General features: G+C 41.0%; 1 protein-coding gene across 1 annotated transcript in view; it reads right to left on the bottom strand.

Annotated features, from left to right (window-relative positions):
* Positions 1 to 2,134: 2,134 nt before the first annotated feature.
* The window catches only part of CHN2 (chimerin 2), a 159,106-nt gene continuing 133,549 nt past the window's right edge, over positions 2,135 to 27,691 (bottom strand). Inside the window, exons 7-13 of the mRNA XM_059487955.1 lie at positions 25,397 to 25,474; positions 19,205 to 19,289; positions 16,690 to 16,863; positions 14,834 to 14,911; positions 8,501 to 8,638; positions 7,546 to 7,651; positions 2,135 to 4,001 (exon numbers count right to left, since the gene is read on the bottom strand). Of these exons, the coding sequence (XP_059343938.1) occupies positions 3,830 to 4,001; positions 7,546 to 7,651; positions 8,501 to 8,638; positions 14,834 to 14,911; positions 16,690 to 16,863; positions 19,205 to 19,289; positions 25,397 to 25,474 (831 nt within the window). The 3' untranslated portion in view covers positions 2,135 to 3,829. The remainder of the gene's footprint in view (positions 4,002 to 7,545; positions 7,652 to 8,500; positions 8,639 to 14,833; positions 14,912 to 16,689; positions 16,864 to 19,204; positions 19,290 to 25,396; positions 25,475 to 27,691) is intronic.

The raw sequence follows: 27,691 nt of genomic DNA, 5'->3' as shown, positions 1-27,691 counted from the left end.
TGCAATCCCTTCTACCTCCCGTGTGCTGTGTTTCCCGGTAGTACACAGCCCAGGTCTGTCCAAAACCTTGTTTCAGATGAGACCCTAAACCTGATACATTAATTCCCAGAGTCTTAGGCTAAGTGCCGCTGCAGCACAGTCGCTGTCAATAAGACTCAAGTGTTGTCTGAGCTTTGAGAACGAGAACGTTATATGTGGGGGAAAGCATAAACTTACCTCTTCTTTAGAAATAAAATGAATGTGGTTCCAATTCACCCAGGTTTGTGCTGTGTTAGACCTGTTTTGTAGCTTAAACTGACCTTAGCTTGCAAAGCAGAGAGTTGAGAACAAAGCTCTGTCTTCTTTGTACTTTGTAACTTCACGTTAAAAAAAAGTTTTCCTTACTATGTATTTTGTTTCTCTTTCTTCCCCCTCCCCCCCACAAACACTTCTCCTTACTCAGTAACTTCTACATCCTTTGTCCAATTCCAATAGTATTTGACAGCAGGAAATTAAGTTTTTCAGCTACTGGTGTCTGGGTGGAGGAGCCCCAAATTGGTGTCTCATTTGAGGAAACCCTTTGACAGTTCCCTGTCCGGTGCCCTCTCAGGATGTGTGTGCTTTGGAGCCAGACACACAGCATGCTGCCTTGTCGCCAGCGTGGTGGTGTCAGAGAAAATTCCTTTGCTCACTTCCCTGGTGGGTTCCAAATACTTAAACCTGACAGCAATGAGTCTCATAAAGAAGAAATTTCAGCTGTTCCACAGCACTCTCGAAAGCTCCCACCTTACAAACCATTAACATAACTTTGACGTGATGTTTCACTGATCGTGGCTAAGACACTTCAGCTTTATGGAAGGCAAGTTGTCTCCCCCCAGCTGCTGTGAAGGTGTACAGAGAACAGGGCACCCAGAACATGGGGACAGCTGAATGGCAGGTGGGAATAGGGAGTGGGTGGCTGCAGGAGGGCACTTGCTGCTTCACCAAAGGCCTTCTCCAATAGCTGAAGGAGAACAAGGTTTGGGCTGAACACCTGGCTGCAGGCAGGATCCCCTGCAGTCAGACACTGGTGTCTCACCTGCCCCCAGAGGTGCAGAAATGTCTTCTACTTGAGATGAAATGAGAAGTTACATGGCTTACACACAGCCTCCTGGAGCATCTTTCAAGGGACTCTTACTATTTGCTGCTAGTGCCTTATGTGAGATAAATCATTATGCTCTTGCTGGATGCTTTGAAGCAAAGGGAAGGATTTGGTTCAATCCAGTCAAACTCATTTTCCCCGCCCTGTGTACTGGATTATAGGTTTCCATTAAAGGTAAGCATGATTTTTCTACTGTCTCAGCAGTGAGTTTTGTAGAGGGAAGTCTGCTGCCTTTTTACTTCCTCAGATGATGAATCTGAAATGGTCTGACCTCACTGTGCCACTCAACCCCAGGTGCAGCAGTGATGGGCACAGCAATTCCGACAGGAGATGAAGCAGGCGCAGCACAAGGTGGCACTAATGAGGTGTGGAGGGGACAGGGGCCTTGTACCTCCGTGCTCAGCATGCCCCGAGGATGCTGGACATCGGCTGATCAGTTAGCCAAGTGAAAGGTGAGCAATTTCGTAGATATTTGTTTTTAAAATGCAGAATCATATTCATCCCTCTGTCCAACAGATTAGAAACTGCTCTCCAGACACTCAGCATGGGTGCTTCTAGGCACACTGCCTTGTACTGTCATCAAATCCTTAAGATGGAACATGTGTTGGAGATTCCAGGCAGTGAGACAAGCTAAAGATGGCTGTGTTCTACCTTTAAAAAAACAGCTCATAATGCACCTGGCCAGAAAAACCATTGTTAGTCAAATGTCTGTGTTCAAGAGTGTGGAAAAATACTCTGATGACATTGATTCTCAGATATTGATGAAAGTGATGTTGAGATTCATTGCCTGTTTGAAGTTTTGCGTAGAGGTGGTTCGGGGTGGTCTCTGAAAATACATGTGTGCATGTGCTTGGCTGTGGTGGTATGGGCAACCTGGTGCCAATCTGAAACTGTGACCTGCAGTAAAACTGTTCAAATTTTTGAGCAGGAAAGTTTCCAGCAATGTCAGAATGGTAATTAGCAATTGATTTTTGTTTGGCAGCTTGCCGTGTAGTCAGTGACAGACACCAAAACTCTTTTAACACATTTAATGGGATTTTTCCTTCCATTTACACTATCATAAATTACAAAGCATATTTCACTTCACAAAATAAAACCATTTCCAGATCATTTTTATGACAGTATTAAGTAGTACATAACCTACAACAAATAGTCCTGTACAAGGCAGGAGGATCTATGGAAGTATTGGGAACTCAGACTATTTAGCACCTGCTCTGCAATCTGGGTTAATCTATCTAGCCCTTAGTTATTTCTCTAGAAGACAACAAATTTACAGTCATACCCTCTACCTCTCTTCATTATCATAGTTACACATATTTTTCAATTTGAATAGAAACATGTGCACCCTGAAATAATTCAGGAAACTGCATCACTGAGTTACCAAGCATATGATACAAATGATCAAGATGAGGGAGTATTAGAATTTTTTTTGTACTGAAAATTGAGTTTGGTAGTAAAGTATGTTGATTTTCTACGCTTGCAGAAACATTTAATGCTGAGAAACAGTTTTAACATTAGGAATAAGTTGCAGTTAGACTATGAACTCTGTAGGTCAATGTTTGTGAGGGGAGAAAAATATTAAAATTTGGTAATAATTAAATTTACCAGCTCCCACATATCCTACACATTCTGTCTTTCTTTCTTTCTTTTTTTTTTTTTTTTTCTAACAAACCATCAGGAAACACATTCAAGATAAATACCTACAATTTTAGCAGATTTACTGTACATTTATAAATAGAGAAACATGACAAAACATAAGTCAATTTTTACAGAAAAACCAAATCCTTCATCATTCACCCAAAAAAGTGCTGACTTTCAACAAGGCCAGAAAATATCCAGTGTCCCAGCATCACGCAACTTATATATTACTGTAATCCAAGAAAAATCTGGCATGTGAAACTGAAACTACCACCAGGACTTTGAAAACAATTCCCAAGACCTTATCTTACATGGGAGAAAAAATAAAAAAAGAGAATATACTATATGTTTTGGGAAATAGCAAATGGCTGGAAGTGTACAATCCTAGGGTGCTAGTGCCTAAATGCAAAGAAATCTAAGAAAAACTGAAATATGCACAAGAAATGTATTCTCCTTTAAAACACTTGCAATGGAAGAGGTATGTCAGGATAATACTGCATTAGTGGCAATTGTTTTCAATATATCATAGCAAAAATGCAGGAAATAATTACGTGAAAATAATCAATGCACCGCATTGATGTATAGTTTGCTAAAATAAAATGCCATTCTTTCAGCTAGGTAAAGTAAAAATATCTTTATAATATAGGTTCTGTTTCACAACTGACATATATAATTACGTCTCATGAAGAAGGAAAGGTATAGGCATATACAAGTAACACTGATTAAGTACCTTTTTGCTTCTCTAGCCATATTAAAATACGTTTTGTGTTTCTTAATAAGTTAACAATAAAATTGTTTGAAACTTTTCAAAACAAATATACATCTGAGGCAAGGCAAAAGATACAAGGTAAGAGGATTTTTTCTGACCTTCTTTTTCCCTTCTACAAAGAGGCATATGTCTATGAGACATAGGCTTTCCCTAAACATTTTGGCATCCATCTGCAACTTTGCAGAAATTGAAGTGCAGTCAAGGAACTCTTCCTTTCTGTTTAAAAAAAATTTAAAGAAATGTTGTTTTTACTTCAGACTAATTATCTTAAAACAAATGGCTTTGAAGATATGCCTCTCTGACTAGAAGAGAACATCTTCATTTTCTATTAAAATCTGCACAATTAACTTCTGGTACCGCATGTCATTCAGTGTAGCAAGGGTACTGTCCTCTGGAGGTCTCATTAAAGTAGGTCCAAACACTATTCCCAGGTTTTCAGCATTCATAAAATTCTCCTTTTCATGCAAGGTAACCCTAAAATAGAAAAAAAATAAATTAGCTGCTCACTTCCCAGAAAAAAAGAGTATCTGCATCTTTGTCTGTAGTCTTGCTTCACATGAAGCACTGGTGCGTAGACATTTTTTCTAGATATAATAACTGTTTCACAGTTCTATATTATTACTTTTCCACAACAAGTACAATGCAGCTATGGTAGGACTGAGATTTTTACTGCCTTTAAACACCTCTCATGGGCCTCTTCAGTGATTTTTCCATGTGGCTGTCTGTTAGGGTGTAAGAATTAGTGCCAATTGCTTTTTTAAGGCATAAATATGATTTAAATGATGATGTATGGAGCAGTTCTCTATGCTACAGTAACTGCAGTTCTCTGGCAGGCTGTGCTTGGTGTGTATCACATAGGGGGTGAAGGTGTGCTCCACAAATACAGGCACGGATTTTCCTTGGACTACTGATGCTTTCAGACATGACTCCAGCCTGCAGGAACCTTCACATGGATATTCTGCCTTGCTAGCTGCCTCAGGCCAACCAGGAGCTGAGTGATTCCAACTCATTGTTACACTTCAGGAGTAGGCTGAATCCTGCACCTGCCTGGAGAGGTGGCTTAAATCGGGCTGCTTTAAATGCCACCTATCCTTGACAGAGAACAAAGGCACTTCGGGGAAGAGCCCAGGTTGTTTTGTTTGCTGACATAGGTCATATAATGTAAATACAAGAATAAATGGACTGCTTGTGACTGAAGCAAAGAAAGTCCACCAAGGATTGGCCAAGGTGCAGAGAAGACAGCCCTGTCTGGAAAATCAGTCAGGCCTGCTGGAAAATGCAAGGTGTTCTCAAGGTGTCCCTCCAGGTAGCAGTGCTGGTTCACTTCAGTGTTGTCCTATTTGAGTGGCACATTGAGTTCAGTCCTGAGAGTGCTCTTGCACTGTGGTGTGGCACAGCCACAGTCCCTTGATCCATCACAGTCCTTGATCAGTCGTGGACCAGACATTTCCTGTGAGAAGTGCAGGCTGGATAAGGTTTCACATCTCCTTCATACAACTGCTCTGCCAGGGTGAAGCACATCTGGTTTTGGAGACAGCTCTCCTGGCAACAGCTGAGGCCTTCCCTAGCCATGGCAATTCCCAGCTGGATTCACTCGTGCCATCACAGGAGCACAAAGTGGCTGAAACATATGACTTGGTTGTGCTTCTACTGTCATCTCTCTGCAAAGAATGGCTCTGTCACAGGAAAATGCTGTTGCTCTTTGCTTTCAGGACAGCAATCCAGTAGTGCCCCTACTCACAGATACATCCTCATCTTCTAGCACATATATTAGCTTTGCTTTGCAAGGAGCAAAGACAAAGCAAGGCTGGGAAGCTGAAGCCACCTCTTCACCTCGAAGCTGAAGCAAGTGTCTGTCTGACACTCTGCTTTCCCTCTGTGCTTGCATGCAGCACAGATGTTCAACAGCTGTGCAAAGCTACACAGGTCTTACTAGCAGCTCTGTTCAGGAGTGTGGGGCTTGCTGCACAGCTGGGGTGAACACAGAGAAGATTCAGAGCTTGACTGCAATGTCAGTGTGGATGGAGTTGTCTGTATTTCACCACAGGGGGGACTGCTCATGCTATTGCATTTCCTTCAATTTTGAGCAAAAAGTTATCAGAAAGGTAATTAATTGACCTACAAACTCTTTTTTGTTGTTGTTGCTGATGTTGTCCTCTGCTGGATTTTCCTGTTGTTTTAACAACAACTGGAGTTTCTTTTCAACTGAGAATGAGCAGTGGTGTAGATGCTGTGACCCAGCAGTCCTTACATAGACTCCCTTACACTGGTGCCTGTTTTATCCATGCAGGAAGAGTCCTAGGGGATTGAAATTGGAACTCTGTGTTTAATCTACAGAACAGCATAGTCTGAACCTTCATGATTCTTTCCTTTCACGTTCAAATCTCTCCCAACAGAGTCTCCATAGGAACTGACATGCACTTGATTTCCATGCAGACACCAAAAGCTACAATTTGGAATGCAGAGAAAACTCATTGCATGACTTGCAGATATTTGAGAGAGGAAGCCTAATCAGCATTTCAGACTCTTCCTGCCTCATCAGTAGTTCAGCTCAACAGCTGAACCAAAGCCTGGACTGCAGTTCATGAGAAGCAGGAAGGTAAAAATTTGCTGCCAGGATATGAAAGTACCGATTCTGTGTGCAGGTCACTTTTCTACAGCCTCCACAGGCCTTCTTAAAAGCTAATGTGAGTCACCATCAGTTGTCCATGCATATGTACTGACAAGAGTGGGTATTTGCACATCTCATTTCTGCAGAGTCCAAAGAAGCTCCTGCATGCCCAGGTAATGTCCCATCAAGGGGAAAAATTACTCAATTGTAATGACCTGAGCTGATTCAAAATGAGAAAAAGTCTCTGCATAATGAGAACTTGATAGAGCATGAAATTCACTTCACAGAAGTTCTCTGATGCAGCTTTATATGAATTTAGGTCTTTTGAGGTTGGCATTAATAGTGCAGAATAGTGTAGATGAAGCCCAGGGAGTACTCCACATTTACAGCTGTGTTGCAAGTAGTGGAACAACTAAGAAGAGATCAGTGATTTTCTGAATAAAAGGTCAGTAGCTTTTTTCCTCCCTTATCCCTTCTTCTGTTGTTTCCAAGTAGCAAAATTTAACCTGAGACAAGAAATAACTTGGGCAATATAGCCATAAATGAAGGCCTGCTTTGAGACAGCACCAGTCTGTAGTCAGCTTCAATTTCTAAAAACTTACAAAGAAGACCTCTTGAGGCATGTAAATACCCAAAGCAGCACAGTAGAGTTAGCATGGTTTTGAGAAACAATTTTGCTTGAAATGAGTGGAAGTGATGGATCCTCTTTGGAGCAGTCCTTAATTTTTCTAGGTACCTAGCTGAAAACTTGCTAAACTTGGAGGTACACTCCTAAGTGTGTTAAAAAATTAAATTTAGGCACTTTTGAAAATTCTGTATGCCTTATGAAGCTTTATGAAGCCCCTCATGGATGTCTTATGTATGTCTAAAGAAGCTTTGGAAAGCAAATGACGCAGAACAGGTTCAAAACCAAGAGAGATATAAGTGGGACCTGTATTACTTTTACTAGTCATATAAAAATAGACCCTGCTTGGTTCTTGGCTTCCTGTGATGTGAGGAAACAACTCATAGGAGAAAGCTCTTTCCTTTTAGGGTTATTGTTCAGGAAGACAAAACAGGAGGTAAGGGGAGGCAGAAGCAAAGCATGGTCAAGTGCTGCCTCACAGCAGCACATCTCTGGAGCACCTACCCCTGGGTATTTTTCAGATATTATCTACCTTAGAGAAACGTGACAAATGTCAATAACTCTTGAAAGGTTTGAAATAATATGCCAGCAAAAGGATCTATGCTACATAAGTGCACAGCTTATATGCACTTATACAAACAGCTTGTCTGCTTATCTGTAACATTATTGGTTTAGAGGCAGTGCCCTAATGGAAGCTTTATTAGGACTTTCTGTAATATTTCTTTTCAAAGCAGAAAATTGTTAAGCTCTTCAAGAATTACCCTGCATGTCAATTAACTCACTTTTTGAGATGAATCATTAGGTATCTAAGTGTCTCGTAGTGAGCAGCAGGGAGTAACATCAACACTTCATGTATTGCTTCTAGTCGTTCATCAGGATTGCAGATTTCTGTAAAAACACCAAACAGGATTAATGTTAATAGGTCTTTCCATGTGTACACAGCAATAAATCAGGAAGATAACTTATTATTATGGAATCATTTACAAGCCATTGACTGTGCTTGCAGGGATAAATATTGCACTCATAAATGTGATGCTTATCAGCAATTTCTGCATCCTCAAAAAGAAAAAAAAAAGGTTTTAAAAAGAAATCAGCAACAAAGACCTCCCAGGAGTTATCTCCATGGTCTGTAGCTCTATCTACAGGTCTGTCTAGATACAGTACCTGAGCTTTGTTAAGTGCTTCATAATACTATTCTGCCCAGAACTGCCTATTTAAATATGTTACAAAAGATTACTTTCATAAGCCTTCAAAACTAGATCAAGTGTAGATGTATGACTTTAGGACACTATGCTTGAATATGTAGGTTTAGCTAGAGACTGAAATGGCATGGAATTACCTCAGGATTTCTCAATGTATTTAAATATGTAAGTATCAATGATACCTACATATACTGAGCATCAGTGCTCATTTAGAATTGTTTGGCAATCTTTCTAAAAATTTGAGCAGGATTTACACTATTCTTTTATCTTGACATACAAAAAGACACTGAAACCACACTTTCTGATACTAGTCAGTTACTTTGATACCATACATTTGCTTTTATTTTTTAAACCTGCATGACATCCCATCTGATGAACAATCAGGCAAAAGCTTCATGTGAATAAAGGACATGGCAGAGAAGGAATGAAGACAGTGCCCATTTCCCCAATTTTTTCTGTCCTTTCCTTTAACCTGGACAGCTTTACGGACGGGAAATGTAAATAGAGGCTGGTACAAATGCTAAGCAATACTTACTTGCTGCCTCTATGAACTTGGAATAGGTGTCATAGGTGATCACAGGAATTGGTAAGTCTCTGAAATATAGCTTCAGTGCTCCAGCAATGATGTTTATGTCTGGATAAATACTGGCAGAAATATCAGCCTTGTCACCATCTAGAAAAAGAGGAAGAAATCTGTTTAAAAGCACCCTAATTTTGATGGAAGCAAGGCTAGTCTTCTAAGTCAGATTTATTGTGTGCAACCTGACAAGAGAATCAACCTGAAAGTGCTTGGAAGGCTTAAATGAGAATATATTGCTACCAAGTTTACAGTATATCAATGAGGAATGGTAGTTTCTTTATGTTTTAGTAAACAATTTATTTGCTCACATCTTTTGGAGGGGGTGGTGATTACAGCATCCATATCTGCAGTGTACCACCTCAAACATACTGTTTTAATGTTGGATGAAAAAACATGCTAATAACATATTTCTTGCATTTAGCCCATTTATTCACTGAAACTAAGCTATTAATAATTTATTCTGACACAATATTTTCCATCTGCATAGGAATATGCACCATATTTTCATCCCTATTTGGAGAAAGAGAGGCATAGAGAAATAACAGAAATTTGCAATGACCCTCAGGAGACCAGTGGGAAAAATCAAGAAACATCCAAATCTTGCATGTCTTGTACCAACATTTCCATAGTGATTAGCTGAAACGAAAGCTGCCTTATTTTCTGCTATTTTATAATGTCTTAATACATGACATTTATTTATGGCAAAGATCTGAATTCAAATAGGCATGCTAAGGAATTTAGCTATACAATTATTCTGAAATGTGCAGCACAGGTTTTTAATTAATATGGATACTTGTAATGGATGAAATGCTAAACAGATGAATCTAAAAAGGCATACATTTTGTTTGCCACAATGTAACAGTTAGTCAGAACTCTAGGAAAGAGCACTTTTAAACACATGGGCTTAAAATTTACAGGTGTTGTTGGGAAGTCCTGGCTTGCAATGAGTGAAGTTACAAAAAGTAGCAGCAATAGAGGAGCACTATAATTTTTCAAGTTCAAATGACTACCTCTGCTCTGTATTACCTAGTGCCCTCATAATTTTTTCTCCATATCAAGAAATTCTGCCATCCTCCCTTCCTGGGACCTCATTATCTTGGTGGTCTTCCAGTAGAAGATGGTTAAGTAGGGGATGTAACTGTCTGGATTTAACCCCCAGCTTTAACTCAGGTTTCTTGGAGCTCAGTTATAACTGTAGTCCCTGTTTCCCACCCTTTAGCTAAGGACACGAGGCTTCCCTCAGGGCAGGTGGAGCAGGTGAGGATTACATGGTGAGCGTGGTGATGCACGGTTCTGCCTGCTTGTGCAGCAGAGAGGGGTTTGCTGTGTCTGCCAGGAGGTGCAGGCACAAGCTTGGGCTGCTGCCACCAAGGTGCTGACATGTTGTAAAGCCATTGCCTTGCTTGTCTCACAGTGACAGGGCTTGTGGACATGCCCAGATGCAGACAGATGAGTGGGGGTGCTTGATACCAAGATGGAGATAAAGGCTCTCACAGCACAGTAAAAGAGTTTATATTGATTGCAGACATTTTATACAAACTTATGGCATCAATCTTGCTGGGATATGTCCTGTCCAATGTATGCACATAATTCTCATTAAGACTAATAGCACTACATGTTCTCATCAAGAGGAGATTATATGCTTAAGTGTTTAAAACAAACAGCCTTTCTTGATGCAGCTGAGAAGTCTGAATACATCCATCAGCATTTAATTTAATACAGCATCAATAAGCCCTAGGAGGATGTTTGCACTGCCCCAATCTTTTGTTTAATCCACACATTCCAGGCACGGTAGCATTAGTCTTGTAAAGCTTTGTGTGGAGAGCTCCATTTAATTGATGGACACTGAGCACTCAAAATGCTCCACTGAAAACAGATACCTCCAAGGAGCCAGCAGCTGCATCAGAACAGATATAGCAAAGCACAAGCTTACATCTATTATCCAGGTCACCAGTCTACTAAATGGAAGTGTTATTTATTTAGTACTTTTACAAAGCAGCCCAGCAAGCTTCCTTAGAGGGGCACTTCAGCTCGAGGTACTTCAAAGCACAATGTATTTCAAACACACCTCTTATTTACATATGTGCTTACTGTAGGAAAAATGATGAATTCCTGAGTCAAAGATTTTCTCTTCTCTTCAGAGACAAATACAAATGCATTGGAAATGCACTGAACTTTATTTTAAAGTGAGCCCAGCAATACATCTGTTATAATATACCCTGCACATTTTTTAGCAGATATGTAGGGATTTTTGTGTGTATGCATATATGAATTACATGTGGTTTACATGGTACCTTCTGCATTACCACAATAATTTTTTCACTCTTCAATGCAGGAATTCTTTTGGATTGTAGCTGATATTTTCAGTAAAATTGCAGCATCCATTTGATAATGTAGTTTTGTTTTTATATATTTTGGATTACAAACACGTAGTCAATTTCAGCTTTACAAACCTAATTCTACCCAAACCCCATAATTTTTCTTTCTTTGTTAGTTTGACTCTCAATGTATCTTGCTGTATTATGTTGAAATTTGAGTATCTCAAGAAAAAGAAAGTTTTTATTCTTTTTCTTAAAGGTTTCAGCTGATTTTGGATGCCATAGAAATTATCAGTAGTTCATTACAGAATGAAATAGAATAAGTATTACATTCATAAAGCCTCAGCCATGCCCTCTGAATACTGAATTAGGTTTTATTTAAGTTCCTTTCTCCTAAGTGTTTTTTTTTTTTTTTTATTGCACAGCCTTTACCATGCTAGCATGTTTCTTTTAGTTTTTTCTTGGCATTTGACGGGTTTTCAGCTACACTGGCAAAAGAGTATGATTTAGGATGCCTCTAAGTGCTCATGTAATATTTAACAGCATAATATTTTTAGCCAGTGTATTGTACCAGCCAGTTGTACAAACAAGTGGGGGGACAGAATGTGGTGGTGACAATGGCAGCTCTGTGGACAAAACGCACAATGGGTGTTCTCTGGATGCCACAACGCCACAGCTCAACAATGCTGACAGAGAGCAACTGTCATTCTACAGCACCAACATTCACCAGATTAAATAAATCCACATTATTCCCCTCCTTCTCATTACAAAAATCACTAAAATGGAACATTGTAAAAGCCTCAGAGAGCCCAATGCTAAATTTACAGTAGGGGTATTTACACTGCTTGGGCCTTGGAAGGCAGTTTAAATCAGATGAGGACCAACTTCACCCCTTTTAAAAACCAACTGTCACAGCTACATTTGGCTCAAGTAGTGTTATGTGGAATGCCATTCTCTTCCAGAGATGGGAACTTTTTTCTGCTCTTGCTGTAATTCTTTGGAAGCACCAAGTGAGTGGCTCTTTGTCAGGGCAGAATTAGTCAGAGGGAGAGCTGGCTGCTCTTCATGGCACCCCTTCAGCTGCACATGAGATCAGCAGGAGAGGTCCCCCACAGCCAAGTCAGCTCCCATGCCTCATCCTGCTGTGTCCTGCGGTCCTCTGGCCCCTGTGGCTTGATGAGGAGCTTGGGACCAGAACACTTGATGGCATTATTTGAAGGGTGCATCCTGTGCATTCATATGGAAGGACTCCTTGCCTGTCTGTTTTCAAACCCTTTTACTCAACGCTGTATTTCTGGAGATGTGAAAGTGTCCTGGAATTTTATCCAGGTGCCTGGGGACTGACCCAGAAATGATGGGCAGGGAGGCACCTCTGGAATGCTGAAGTGCAGTGTTCTGCTACCACAGACACCTTCTCATAAACCCTACAACTTCCATTTACAAAACTAGCTAATGTTTTTTATCCCTGCTCTTATTAGAAGGTTGTTTGAAAGCCTTGCTTTCAGATGGTTAAAAAATGGTCCTTAAATTGTTAAATGAAATTTATTCCTGGACAGTGTACATCCTCCAGTAGTGTGCCAAGACTATCAATTAAAGAGTTCTCTTTTCTGGTTCATATCCCTGCTCTCAGCATCTCCTTTGACTGTCTCCCCCCCCCCCCACCCCCCAAGGTAATTTCCTGTAATTTACTTTTTTTTCCCCCAAGTTTCTTTTCTGTAGTGAATGTGGAAATATGAATTCTGTAAAACCCTCACAGACAGGTGGCATCCCTGTCTCTTAAGGATCTGACAGGGAAACAAGCCCTGAGCTCTCAGGTTGGAAGTGTCTTGCCAATTCAAACTTCTGCCAGGTGACAGCCATCTTCAAGCTGCACAGCCCACAAGTGAGAACATAAAACCCCCTATTTTGTTTTTCCTTAAATCCTTTCCTGTAAAAACTCTCAACTCTTCCTGATTTTCCACCCCAGTTCAGGGAAAAACATGTTCAAAACAGGAAAGTGTTGAAAGTTGTCAGCTTCTGGTCCCTGAATACTCTAGTTCTCTAGGTCATAACATGATCTTGTTCTTCATTCTCCTGCTTTTATTCATGCTTTTTTATTTATAGCAACACTCTTTCCTTTCTTAGCCCTTTCTCCCTCATGAAACTGTTAAAAAAAATGAAGACACAGATTTTGGTCTATTTCTGCCCATTGGCCTTCCCCACAGCCTTTGTATACAAGCTCTGTTCTTGCTTTCTCTGCTTTCCTCTTTATTCATGCTTTTTTTTTTCCTTTGGAAATCCAATACTGCTAGACACCTTCCTGTTTCTAGGTGCTGCCTGTCTTTTTAAATCACACTGTCTCCCTTGCTGTAGGTCTAATCCAAGTGTGCATTGCCATCAACTATGCTAGGAGTATACTTAATAAATAGGCAATAAACTGAAGTGGCTCCAGTGCTTCAAAGCATTTGCAAAGGAACTGCAGCAATGTTGAAGTCATACTCAGATATAAATTTAAATCTGCTTGCTTCCAGCTTTTCCCTCTACAACCTGTGCCTCTCCTTCTGGGTTTCATCCAGGTTGTTACACTTAGATGAGAATTAACACAGAGAAAAAAAGAGTTTGCCAGGCCAGATCTACCTGCAGGGAGCAGAATGGCACCTATGAGGACTGTGAGCCTCCTGGGATCATTGCTTCATGTGGCACATCTGGAACACTATCTGGCCATGACAGCAGTCATACCACTGTGCATCTCTCTGGCCCAAAGAATGGCTGACCTATGTGTGTGTATGCATATGTTCACAGCATCCAACATATTTACTAGTTTGTATTATTTTTTAAAGGATATTTCAGGATTAAAACAGCCAGTTTAGAAATTCGTGGCTGGACTTTCTTTATGGAGATGTCTGCATAACAAACTGCCTCCAAACAAGAAATGCTGAGGCACAGCAAGTGTAAGATGTGCCTCCCATAGACATTGCTGGACTGTAACCTCCCCGGGAGCCCCCCATCTCCTGCCCATGGGCTCCCAGGGCCGTCAATCCCTGTCTGAGTGACATCACAGCTGTCCCCAGCTGCACCTTGCTGGTGTGGGGCCATCCACCCTCCTGGTCACTGCCCTGACCCACAGGCTGACTCTCTGGCTTGGCCTGGACCTGCCTCGTACCCATGGACTTGTGATCACAGGGCTGTGTCTGACCCTATTCCCTACCTTGGCAGAGGAAATACCTGAAAAAATTAGGTAGGAAGGAAACCACTATTTATGAGAAATGAGAAGAATACTCATGTAACTTCTCAAATGTACTTGCAAAGGTATTTTCTGTTAATGGAGGCCCTACCCTGTTGCTCACTTACATAACACACTTAAAGTTAGTCCTGTGTGCAAAGACTGTGTGTACAACCAGAACCAACATAATCAGCTCAATCAATTAGAAGGGCTATGAGGATGGTAATCAGGTAGAGTTTTAATTGTTAGTTTTTCAATATGCTGTACAACTGATCTCCTCACTGCCCCTCTCACCTGTTGTTCAGATGCAATCATGTGCACAGTGGTGCAGCGCTTTCTACAAGGCTGCATGCAGAAGGACTTCCCAACTGGAGTTCCTGATCCTTAAACTCATAAATAGATTATTGTATTGTAAAGTGCTGAGTCTATTAAAGACAGGACTAACAACTTTCCCTGGTACCACCTATGCTCACATTTATACTAGGTCCCTAGTCTGTGCTGCTGGGTTTAGCAATCATCCAACCCCCCACTTAAGCTTCTACACACCAATATCTCACGTTTAATTATTCCTTCCAAATATCAAACATAATTTCTTCTTATGAAAAGGACTACAGATCACTTTAAAGTCAGAAAAGACAGGTTGCTTTCTGTTCTTCTGCTTTTATGTCTGTTTCATTACCATGGTACATATATAAACCCTGAAAGATCTGAAATGTCCTAGAACTGAAAGCTTAGATTAAAACTGTACAAGATTAAGAAATGGTGTACCTCGATCAAAGGCCATTTTCACGTCTTCAATGTGCTCAGTAAAGCCTGAAACTCTGTAGAGGCCCTCAGACTTTAAACCTGAAACAAAAAGTTCTTGTTAACTTAGCTTCAGTAACCAACAGGTATTTAAGTCGAACAATAAAGCAAGAACAGCAGACCTACTAAGCACAGCAAAATGTTATTTGTAATGCGAAACTCCAGAGCAGTTAAGGAAAGAGCAAGATGATGTAATTTTTTTTTTTAAAAAGATTAAAGTATTTTAGAATTTATACTTTCTGATTTTGTTAGGTACATGGTTGATTTGATTGTGTTAGAGAAAAATACTGCAATTTGCTAATGGTGAGGCATGTGATGTTATTACGATTTATTCATTTTATGTAGGAGATTTTCCTGGATTTGGCTATAATTAATAAAGCTTTAGAGGTCTCCCTTCCTTTTACCAGTTGCCTAATGACAAATAGCAACACAAGTAAAAGACTGCCTTTCTCTATGAGCACAATTCATTCCTGTTCTGCTGTCAGCTTTTACATATACACAGCTGATAGATGTGATGGATGCAGTCCTTCCTCACACCAGTACATCCCTTCTACAGTTCTTTCACCACAAGAGATCTGCTCACTTGCACAACTGCTCCACACCAACATGAAATGCAGGGCAGCTCAGCAGAGCAAGCCGAGTTACACACCCATTAATCATTTCAATCCACAAATCCCTAATTGTAACTATGCACTGTGCTAACCTACTTATAAGTTCCAATATTCTTTGTCTTCTTAAGAACAAAATCAGAATCTTTCATAGTTCTATGGCAATTAAGGAAAGAAATATAAAGATGTTGAAAAAAAGGAGAGCAGGCAGCAGATTTTATCTCAATCAATAAATGTACAAGTAAGTGATTAGATCTCAAATGCTATATGGCTCCCTGCTATATCATCAGAGTAAAGCTTCTGTCTTAGTCCATACTATTCTTTCCATTTGTCCCTGTGATGATGATATAATCCTGCTAGAGCTTTACAGAGCAGTGCAGGGGATTTACTAGTAAGTCTTTGAGTCAATTCAGTAGATGATGTGTGGGTTTGAAATCCCTATGGCTAGTATCAGTGTGTTGCTATGCAGATTACTGGGATGCCATGAATTCAACATTATTAGATTCCTGTGCTGAAGCTGTGACTAATAGGAAAATTTGGCTTATTGGGCAGCACAACATGCACATTTGCTATCCAAAGGAAAAATACATGAATATTACAGAGGGGATACATGATTATTGAAGGGGATATGTTTTTCCTTCAATCTGCCACACATCCATTAACCAAAAACTTGTCACAAGGTTGAGTTTTGGCTGTGACGTGCTGCCTGTGCCACAGGAACCATCAGTCAGTAACTGAGCATCATGAGATGTGTCCTGCCACAAAACATCATAGGCCCTGACCTCACTTGCCCGAGTCACTTCCAGTCACTCGTGTTCTCCTGCCCACAATGTCCATAAAGGTTATTAAAAATGGATTTGATTTAAACTGATTACTCTGAAATGGGATGTGTCCCTAGGTATGTTAAAATAAAGTAATGAAAAAAGACACATAAACATGAACTTGAAAGTTCACTTTAAAGTTCACCCCTTTCAGAAGTGTAACGTAATACATGTTTTGACATGTTTTCAGAAAGCATTTCAGGGAATCGCATTAAGGAATGCCATGATTTAATTTTACTAGCTAATGCAAAGCAATGTATCACCTGCACTAAAAAACCCATTTTTTCATCCTGTCCTCAGTGTGCAGGAGCACAGCACTGTGTTCTAGCTCAGCACATAATTCAAGTCATCCTCCTTTCGCTGTGCCTGCTGCTCTCCCAAGCACACACACCTCTCGCTTCGATCTCCCGGATGCAGGAATCCACCACCATGGGCCTCTGGGTGTTGTGGGCCTTCACCAGCGTGGTGAGGTCGCAGCAGTAGACTCGCTTTATCCTCTTCAGGTCTGGCTGGCAGTCGTTGGGCACGTACTTGGAGCACTGCTTGTGTACATTCAGCCCGCAGTCTACAAGCAGAGTTAGCCACGTTAACTCATTCATTTATTAATACTAATGCTGACAGGTCTTGTCTAACAATTTATTTCCCTGCTCTACATAAAGCAAGGGGAACAATTTCCACACCAGTCAGGAAAGATAGAATAGTGTGGAGATGAGAAGGATGAGAATGAAAATGTGTAAAAATCTCATGGTGGGACAAGTAAACTCTAGCAGGGTTGTCAAAAAGCTTTAAAAACTCTGGATGCCCCTTATCCTCTGAGATGAAGGAGACTGCTGGTGCAGTCTGGATCAGTTCATTACCGGACACACAGCTCCAGGTGTTGCATTTAAACATGTGAGACTTAACTTGTGGGTATTTTAGATTAGCTGTAATTAAAATTGGCACAGTAGTTACTGTCAGTGGCTGGCTGTCCTGCGGCTTAGCACAGATCATGGTCAGAGAACCTCAGATTCACCTGAGCACTCCAGCAGGGACAGTGCTGTGAGCCAGCATGCCTCACTCCCCCTTCCACATTCCTGCAGTGTCACATTTTGGCTCGCTCTGCCACATCAGCAGACTCCCCATCCCTGGCTCATCACTTCACTGGTGCCTAAGTGTCCCCCGTGGCTTAGCCTGTAGGTCAGCTTAGGCACATAAAATGCTGTGAAAGGCGTGATGTAAAAAAGTGATTCATTTCACAAATAGTTCTTGGTGTCTTACTCCAGAGCCAAATACTGCCCTTGGTTGCACAGGTGGGTTTCTGTTAAACCACCACTGCTTCACCTCCACAAATTGAATTCTTCTAATAGATTCAAGTATTCAGCCAAATGAATTTATAATCTTCAGTAAAGCAAACACCACCACCATGAATTGCATTATCTTATATAACTCTGATTCCTTTTTTAATACCTTCCCAGTCATGCTCATCACTGATGACCCTTTGAGTTAATTTAACATTAAGCTATTAAAAATGTAAACAGGACTATTACTTGCAGCATGTTTCAATATTATACTCTCTAAAATATTAATCAAGGAAAATCATAAGCACATCTAAACATTTAATGGAATTGGGTAGGTTTTTGTGTGTTTCTCTGTACAGTTATTACTGCATAATTCATTATTTGTGAAATCTAAACAAATGTGAGAAGCTGCAAATAGGATCCTGCCTGCATTGTGTTCAGTGCTGTTCTCCAGGCATGTGAAGTTAAATTTAAATGCATCTGTGTAGTTAAAGTTAAATGCTGATAATTTTATGAGGGAGACTATTATGTTTCCTACTAAATAAATATGCCTTTTCATAAGTTTAATATTTTATGTATGTGAACAAATACAGCGCTGTACATTAGGGAGGTCAGGTTTTGCACACTTGTGTTTAAGATCAAATAGCTTGAAAAGCAAACTGCTATTTCTCTTTTTTAATGTCCTTCTCATATTCTTTGTGTTACCACTATTCACCTACAGTCTCACCTGAGACTACACTTATTAAAACTGTGCATTTGTGAAAGCTATTTTGGTCCTTCAAACTGTGATCTAAATTAATTTTAGGTAACAACCACCTCCTCTGCCTATGAAAGGCAGATGTCAGGGTTGGATGTGTTTGGTGCCAGTCTGAGATCAGGAATGCCCGGAGGGCAGGGCAGGAAGAGGTAAGAAAAACAATTTTTTGAAGTTATTTCAGATCTGCAGAAATAAGTTATGAAAATGCATTTGTAATGCACCACATACTAATTCACTTGCTGAATCCAAAAGCCCATGATGTGATGATTATTGCATTTTTGCACAAAAATTGTTTTCCCCAAAAGAACAAACAAACTTAAAATAATTAGGCACTATTAAAATGCCAATACAGGCACCAGAAACTAATCCCTCTTGGAAAATGAATGTCATATTTTTTGTTTTTATCCTGAGGTGGGATACTTCAGGCTTGCAGCAATGCATGGTATTTTTATGGGAAACAGGTGGCAGCAGTCTTTTTTGCAGATGAGGGCATTTCCCAGCAGTTGGTAGCAAAAAGAGGAGTTATGAAGCCTCGTTGCTGGCTGGCTTTGCCATTTCCAGTGCTTACATCTTAAGACATAAAAAATCAGGGATAACTTAATCATAAAGAACAAGTTTGAATGTATACAGCAGGCACAGGCACAAGCAGGATCAAGGTACTAGGAGAGGATGTAACTCAGCAACAAAGGGCTGATGGCTTCATTTCTGAACCAGCTAACGAGGCAAATGAAAAGGCTTTAAGTTCTATGCGAGGATTTCCTGCTTTGTTCTTTAAAGAAATCCCAGCCTTCCACTCCTGCAGGGAGTGCAGGCTGGGGTGGGACAGGTGTCTGAGCATTTCAGGAGAGTGACAGAAGAGGTTGGAGTGCTACCTGAACACCGCACTCCCTGAGCGATGAGACCCCACATGAAGTTGGCGCAGTACTCACACCAGTGCGGACCCCGAAACGTATGGACCTGTAACACAAGTGGGGGTGGGGGAAAGAAATGGGGTCACTGGGAGGCAGATGGTCTGACAGATGGAGCAACTGAAATGGATAAACAACAGAAGACTCAGTAGGAGTAAATCTTTAGCACATAGTGCCCACATCCTTCCAACGTCTAGATGAAATAAACCATGGGAACAGAAATTTGCTTTGATCTTGAAGTTTATCTTTCAGTACGCTTAACATAGCAGAGAACCAGGCTGTGGATGACACTGAAAACAAATAATTTTTGCCTGCTGACATTCTAGCTATAGCAAAGGGGAGGAAACCAGGAGAAAAATAAGTAAAACTAATAATCCAAAGAATTGTAGATAAAACCCTACCCCAGTCTAGTAAGTAATTTGAACTCACATAGGAAAAATGTCAATAGAGTCTTTTTTCAGCAGATCAAACTTCATTTTGCTGCAGTCCACACACAAGTAAATAAAGAAGAATAAAATGATTTGTGTGCTGACAAAGCCCACATCTCCCCAGCCATGTTTTGCACACCACTGCTGCTTCCGCCACTGCTTTTCCAAAGCTACAGCAGAAGATCTTTTTATTTAAGATGTGTATTCTGGTAAAGTAAGCATTTAATTTTCATTGAAATGAAGAGTAAATAGTGAGGTCTATGCCCCTGTGAATGGGCATGGTATGAGCTAGTTCTGGCCAGAGACTTAATTGAGCTTAACAAAACATAAATCATGCACACTCTGGCTGCTAATGCATCCTTTCCTTCTCTCTGCTCTTGTTTACCCATTTGGGTGGATGGCTGAAAGGCCACTTCCACCCCTGGGATGGGAAAAGCTGCTCTTTGCTTTTCATAGAGTGAAAAAACAGTCATTGGCCTTTTTCAGATAAACTGTAAAGTTTTAGGCCAAGCGTTTTGCATGCTAATGTTTTTGCCTCATTTGTCTGCAGGATCACACCAACACAAGCCTGTACTCTTGAGTCCAGAAAGATGAAGTATTGTGATTTTAATACAGACTTCTCTTCCTGACTTTGAGATAAAAATGTGCCTGACTGCAAATGGCTCCTGACCAACTATTCACAGTTAAATAATTGTGTTAATAAACTTAAAGCAATAGTAGTTCTTCCTCCCTTTTGACAGTGAAAGATCAAAACTGGAATGTTTGACTTTTTTGAGATGGTATTTTACCTCTCAGAAAAACACGTATCTGTGAAACAAGGCTTTGCAATAAAGTTTGAGATAGACATATTAATAGATATAGCCCCATACTTCTTTCCCAGTTAATTTCATTTCATTTTGCAGAGTGGGTAGCATGAATTTCAGACACAGCTTTTTGTGACGGTAAATGGCTGTACGTAACAGCTGATGACCTGAGTTTCAGTCACATGCACTATGCGACCTTGAGTGGCTACAAAACTACAGATAAAACTAATTATGCCTGCATCTTTATCATTTATAGACTGAAAGCCACATAATTAGTAGGTCTGCACCTGCACTTAATTGTGGGTGAAAATCATCTGCTGTGGGAAGATAACTAGCTGTGTCTTCTGCTTTGCAGCAGTTTACAAAAGCTAACCTTGTGAGAAGGGGTTGGAAGAGCTCAGCCAGGACTTTTAAAAATGCACCATTTCACAAATAAAGTCCATTGCAGTTGCTAGGATATTTGGGGCCTACTTGTTCACTTTACATAAAGCTTATTTCAACAGATTTGGCTGAGGCTTATTTTGAAAATGGCAGCTGATTATTCCTTGATCTTTCCTGCCATTAATTGGAAAGTCATCAATGCTGACTGTGGGCTCCATTGAGAAGTGCTGACAGCGCATCCTTCCCTTGTTCCATTCAGCTTGGTGGCCCTCAAAGGTTGAGTTCTCTTTATTCATTCACTCCAATTTTTCACGGATCCGCATTTTAGCTCAAATGGCAAGCCTCCAGCTGAAATACTCTGTGAAAAGCTAGTCTTGGTGGTTTCTGGCCAAGTTGAAACAGGGAAACTAACTAAAAAAAAGAGAGAACTTCAAAAGTTTCTAGATGAAGGTGCAAAAATTCCCTTAAGATGCAGTTTTGAACTAAGTCTCTTAGGGCTTGTCATTGATTTTAAAGAAATAATGGAGGAAGCCTGTTCTTAAGAAAACAGTATTTTTGAACGGTGAAATGGGAATTTTTACTGCAAGACTGGCGTCATCTCTGTTTCAAACAAGGAGACGTAAACAGCAAGTCACAGGTTTTCGAAATGGAGCTTTAGTTTTTGCCCCATCCTTTGTAACCACATCATTACAAATAGACCGGGCATGGATTTTTTGGAACTATGATCTGGAACTATTTATTGCTGGTTCCTATCCCATCCTGAAGTCTTAGTAGACTTCTCTGTGTACACACAGACTTAAGCTGCCTGAGCTACAGTTGACACATAACTCAAACTTTTAAAAAGAATTTTCAGGGAACTATTTCTTAAAATAAGCCAACCCCCTGACGTTTCAGACTATACACTGTACTTTTCTTGTTCAGTCTTTCATCCTCCTCCAATGAAAATTCTCTTCTTACATTCACTGTCTCTTTTCTGCTGGACAATCTCACACAACACTACCCTGCATGCCTCTTCTTGTTGCCTTCCTGTTCTCTTTGCCCTTCGCCCCCCCGGTGCCCTTGCTTTCAAATGGCAGCATTCCCCCTGCAGGTGCCACCTTATTCACTTCCAGTTTGTGTCTGAGTCATCTCCACAGAGGGGGAAACTCAGACCAAAGTTAAGGAATGCTAGTACAGTGGCAAACCAAAATAATGCTGTGAGCAATACTGCAGAAATGAACAAAAACAATTGTCTTGAATTGAAATGCTTTTTTGTTTTTTAATTGATGTTATACAGTGTTGTTTCTGGGACAATTTTGGTTTTATGTGACTGGGTCTGAAGATGTTTCTATTTGCTTTCCAAGAAAATAAGTTTTTTTCAGACTTTTGCCTAAATACAGACACATTTAGACTCTTTTGTAGACTCCTGCTGAACCTGAGCCATTTGAAGGGAAGAAAGGCTGACTCTGCTGTTATTTTTGTTTAAATGAATGCACATAATCTTTGTGATGTCTGTAAAAAATATTTCCCTCAAACGCTTTGTCTCTCAGAAGCAGTATTATCTGCAGTGCTTAAAACAAGGGGAAATTTATCCCAGAGACCCCTGTCTCCTGGCAGATCTCCTGACTTCTCTGTAATCAGCTGCCTTCACTCTGCTAGCCTGCCTGCAAATGGGATCTGCCCATGCTACGGTGGCAAACAGGCACAGTATTGTGGAAAACGCACATTATTCAGCTGTATTTGCTCACTTAAAGCAGCACAGAAGCCCTCTCATGAATTCCCAGCCTAGAACAAAAAGTGTGGAGCATCCTCAAACTCCATGCTGCTACCCTCAGGCACGAGGCTGACCTCACCACCAGCTGGGACCCCACTGAAGTTGGCAGGTAAAGCACATCCGAAAGATGTGCTGGATCCGAACAGGAACAAGACACAAGAGGACTTTGGGATCCACTTAGGCTGACACCCACAGAGCTAGAGAAATACCTCTGTGTTTTTCTAAACAGAACTTCAGAGATTTATTCCCTTTCCTGAGTTATGGTATGTCTGCACTGGCTTAGGCAAAGCTGTCCCGCCAGACAGACGCCAGCTCCAAACCTAAATTCATGTGACTGCAGGGTGTGCTCAAGATGAACACAGCTTAACAAATCAGCCTGGATACTAAATCTTGTTTTGTCCACTTGCCTTGAGTGTCTTGAAATTTGGAAGAGAGGTTGAATGAGAAAGCATAGAGGGCACCAGAAGAGCATAAACCTGGTGCCCTCGTACTCCAAACCTCAGTGCCGCTTTTTAATTTTTGTATTAGCTTGGCAAGGATGGAGGGAGAGCCATCCTTGCTCTGAATTTGTGCCTTGCACTTATTTCTTGCTTTTGTTCCTTCCCTCTTGCAGTAAGATCTTTGGTATAAGGCATACAAAAATCCCATCAGCTTCGCTAGCAATGTGCCCTTCATGTTTTAGATTCTTCGTGCTTAAAGGACAAAAAGCTAAAGAGTGCCTGTTTGTTCATGAAGAATTGCCTGTGACAAGATATGAGGGACACTGTGACACATAACCTTTATCCCTAGAAACTGAGATAAATGATATAATGCACATCAGTATTCACCTAAAAATGGGGAAGACAACTTTTTGAATGTCTTCAAAATAGCATTGTCCTTCAGATAAACCCCATATCATCATAGCCTGAGTGCTGTCAAAAGCCATCAAGTATCTTGCCCCAAGACCCATAAAGCCATTCTTTATTTTTAAAATTATTTCTTAACCCTTTTATGTAATGGATATGGAATATATTAAAGATATTAGCCTTGAGCCATGTTTTAAATTTAAATATTCTGCTCTGAGTACACTATCCACATTTTTTTGTTCAACAACTGGACATGTTCTAATATATTCCTTTGGAAAAGTAACTTTTGATTGACCTTTCTGGACAATTATTTTTAAAATGTTTGCTCCCCAGGGTCTGTTATCGCCTTTACGAGGATAGAACAATTATTTTCTGCTGTCAAGTCTTTGAATACATATCTATTTTAATCATGTGGCTTTCCAGTTAAACTATGATTCTTTTGAAACAGAAAGGAACAGAAACTGTACAACAGCTAGATTGTGCAAACACAAAGTTAACTGGGCACAGATCCAACTATAAATCAAAGCCAAAACAGGGGAAATTTTGAAGAGGAAAGAATGCATGGGTCAGAGTGGAAAGAAGTCTCAGTCATGAGAAAGTATTTTCTAGTTAAACTAAAATAGTTTTGATATTAAAATGATAATGAGGACAAAACCCAGAAAGAATGAAAGTTAGCTTAATCGAGCAAGAAAACACAGACTGTTTCCCTATTTTCTTCAGCGCTGATCAGAGATAAATATTGACTTTCCTGAAGACTGGGTCAAGGAAGGGGAATGAGAAAAGGGATGCCATTATTTGCTTTGTTCACTAATATTAAATTATTGATTTGCCAACGACAGCAGAAGCACTGCAGAGGTTAGCAATGTCTGCACAGCAGAGTATGTAGAAAATAAGAAGTGAAACTTTTTTAAGTGAAATGATTTTGATCACTGCTTCTCCTTTTCTGACAGGCCCTAGATGAGTATCAGAAAATTCTTGTTCTGCTAATGAGTTGAGCTATTCTGACAGTGACCGAGATCAGCATCCTCAAAGAGCATTAGCTAAACTGATGTTTCAAAGCTGAGATATGTTCCTTTCTTGTCTTGTTACTGCCCCTTATTCTTGATGCTCATTCCGATAAGCATCAAAATACAATTTGACAGCATTAGCTACGGTAACTGGCTGGCATGCTCTGAAACCAGCACAGTCCTTTTGGCAAAACATTTTAATACAAGCTGCCTGGAAGGTCCATTTCCAAAGCTGAGTCACTTCCCTGCTGCAGTCTGCCAGAGACAGCACTCAGGAAAAGAATCCCTAAGAATCTGATTTTGTATGTACAGACAGCAGCAGGATGATCCATTTAAACATCCCTGTGTTTGCCCAGTGATTTATTTCAGTTTGACAAGCAAACACAAGCTCAGATCCTATAGCTCAGTGGGACTCTGAGAACATTTCCTTAGCATATGGTGGGGGAACAAAAGCTGGGAGACAATACTGACCACTGTGCTTTGCTTTATTGTTAGGGGCACCCCAGCTCTCTCAACTTCTTCTGAAACCAGAAATGGTGCAAAATGTTTGCTGTTAAAATCCTACTGGCTTCTGATAATAGCTGGATTTTGAAAAGGGACCTTTTTCTTATTTAAAAGTAGATACGCTTAAGATGAAGGCAATACATATGAAGTACTTTGTTTCTGAATAAAAAAGAAAACTGAATCTGTGAAAAAGAGTTAAACTGCCAGTCAAGTAGTACAGTTAGCAGGAAAACCATTATTTGGATTAAGAGCCTATGTAACAGCATACTAAGAAATCAGTTAATGGAACTTAAAGTAGAAAGAAAAAAAAATTTTTCAACACTTTTCTTAGAGCTAGTATAAGTAGGTGCATGCAAACCTCATCACAACAAAAAATAAATGATGAGGCATCTCAACAGGACTTTTAACCTGAAAACAATAGCAAGCTGTGCTTACCTTAAAATTGTGTGCTTTTTCATAGTTGAAGTGGTTGTCGTTCTGAGTTAAGGCTGCTCTTCTGACCAGGGAGGTGATCTGTGAATAGGCAAAGAGTTTCAGAGGTTGCCACAGAAGTGCCCCCTTGACTCCCACCTTCACCCCCAGGGCCACAGCCAGGAGCTCTTGGCGCTTCCTTCCTCGCTTGGACTTGTGAACAACAGCACAGTTTTTCTCATTTTCCAGCCACAGGTCCTCTGAGAACATCGTGCTGGGATCCCAAATCTTTTCCCTGTCTTCCTCGGCGCCGGGGAGCCTGACTGTAGTCAGCACGGTACAGTTTGTCCAAGTGCTTCTGATGTTAGACAGCAGATTTGAAGCAGCTGCAGCCCATTCTGCTGAGACCTCTGGCATGTGACTTGAATGGGCCGTCTTGTGGGACGGAAGGAGCTTCTGCATCTGAATAAGTAACGGCCTGTGCCGTGCAGTTTCTTGAGGCAGATGTGAGCCTCGAACAATAGCTTGAATTCATACACTGAGCAGCCTCCCCCTCTGTGCTCCCCCAGAGGGGGTCTCCAGATAGGTGGTGCTGAAATACCGGCTGGGGGGCACACAGCTTTACAGCTGCACCCCCAAAGGCATCTCCAGGGACAGATCTCTTCTACTCTGCAGCGTGGTAAAAAATGAACAAACAAACAAAAAGCCCCTGGAAAGCCCACACTACCGAATCCGATGCTGCATCCAATTACACACAGACTCAGAGACTTATCAGCCAGCAGTCTGCATACTAGCAGATTAAGCCCTTAAAACCATGATGATTGTTTAATCTTACAGGGCAAAAAATCTTTCTAGTTTTTGGTTTTGTTTTTTTTTTTTTTTTTCCTTTTCCTATCATGTACAAGGGAAAACCAGCAGCACTCCAAGCATTAATAGCACTTTTATGCCATGGTTTAAACTAAGCATTTTGTCTGTGTGCACTTGGTAGCACTGAGGAAGCTCACTGCCAGGGAAAGCTGAAAGCCCAGCTGGGACTATGTGGGCTTGGAGGCCCTGGAGCCCCGTGCAGCAGGAAAGTTCACATGGATGAGGAGCAGGGGAGTTCACAAGGATGCAGGAGGCCCATATGCACAGCCCTGTTTGCAGAACAGGGTCTTCAAGGTGGCGAGAGTGGCTGTCCTTTGCTCTGGTTACCTGCATCTATACATTTTGAGGGGAACTGTTTTCTAGTTAAAGCCCAGGGACAGGAGGCCTGGGGACCCTGACCAGTAACAGCTTTCAGTGTTTAGACATATCATCCACTTTTTTACAGGCAGGTAGGTCTGTGACCCAGGACATGGATGTCTGATGCTGAGCATTTGCTGAGAAGCACATTCAGTGCCCCCTCCCCACTGGCTCCTTCTCCCCAGCTCCCTTCTTCTACTCCTTTACTAAGTATTCCAATTCCCCATCCATAAGAGGAGGATAGGAGTTACCTGCTTGGCAGAGCACTGTGAGATTGAAGTCTAGAGGTGTGCCTGATGCTCAAAGTGCTGGGATAGGGCAGAGTGGGGAGTTGCCAGTGCTACTGGGAAAACTGCCTATTTGAACTGGAGACACTAAAATCACATCAGCCTTTTACAGTCTGCCCCACTTCAACTAACCCAGAAAATTTGTGAAATTGAAATATTTAATTCACTTATATTAACTTGTGAGGTTGACCTTGCATCTATCTTTTTTAGTCTGCTTTTACCTCAGGCTGAAAAGTCAGGAGGTTCATCTAATTCACTTACTAACCCCTCCACCACAGACTGCCTGTGCTTAGTAAAAGTGATGCTCTGCTGATTTGAAAGCCCATGGGGACAGATGGTTGTCCCTCAGTAACATCAGACTGTGCAGTTTCAGAGAGTACCCTACTTAGGGTTTTCAAGAAGTTGTGCAACCTGCAAAATCAGCTTCTCACTCATAAAACCCTGCACTTATTTCTATATATAGCACATTTAATTCCTTTCTTTTTCAGGTAACTCACAACAGCCCTTTTTACACACTTCCATACTACAAAGCCTCTGCCCCCCAGAAGGGAGGACTTCCACACAAACCCTCTGCTCCCTGAGCAGTTGCTGCCCATTCAGCCTTTCCCTGGGGCTTGGCACTGCTATCTGACCACTGGTGACAACTGGCTGCGGATGCATGCATGAACATTGCTCTGCCTGCAGGAAATCCCTGCTGCTCTTCCATATGTCCTCTTGTAGTGAGTCCCAGTTTCTGTTAGCTTGGGACCTTTACCTGCTTTCCAGCAGATGAGGCGGACCAAAGCTGCCCAGCTTTTTCTCCATGTGT

This window comes from Ammospiza nelsoni, chromosome 1 (genome assembly GCF_027579445.1).
Source record: "Ammospiza nelsoni isolate bAmmNel1 chromosome 1, bAmmNel1.pri, whole genome shotgun sequence".
NCBI lineage: Eukaryota > Metazoa > Chordata > Aves > Passeriformes > Passerellidae > Ammospiza > Ammospiza nelsoni.
Note: the sequence above shows the minus strand (reverse complement) of the source record. Positions and strands in the feature narration are given on the sequence as shown.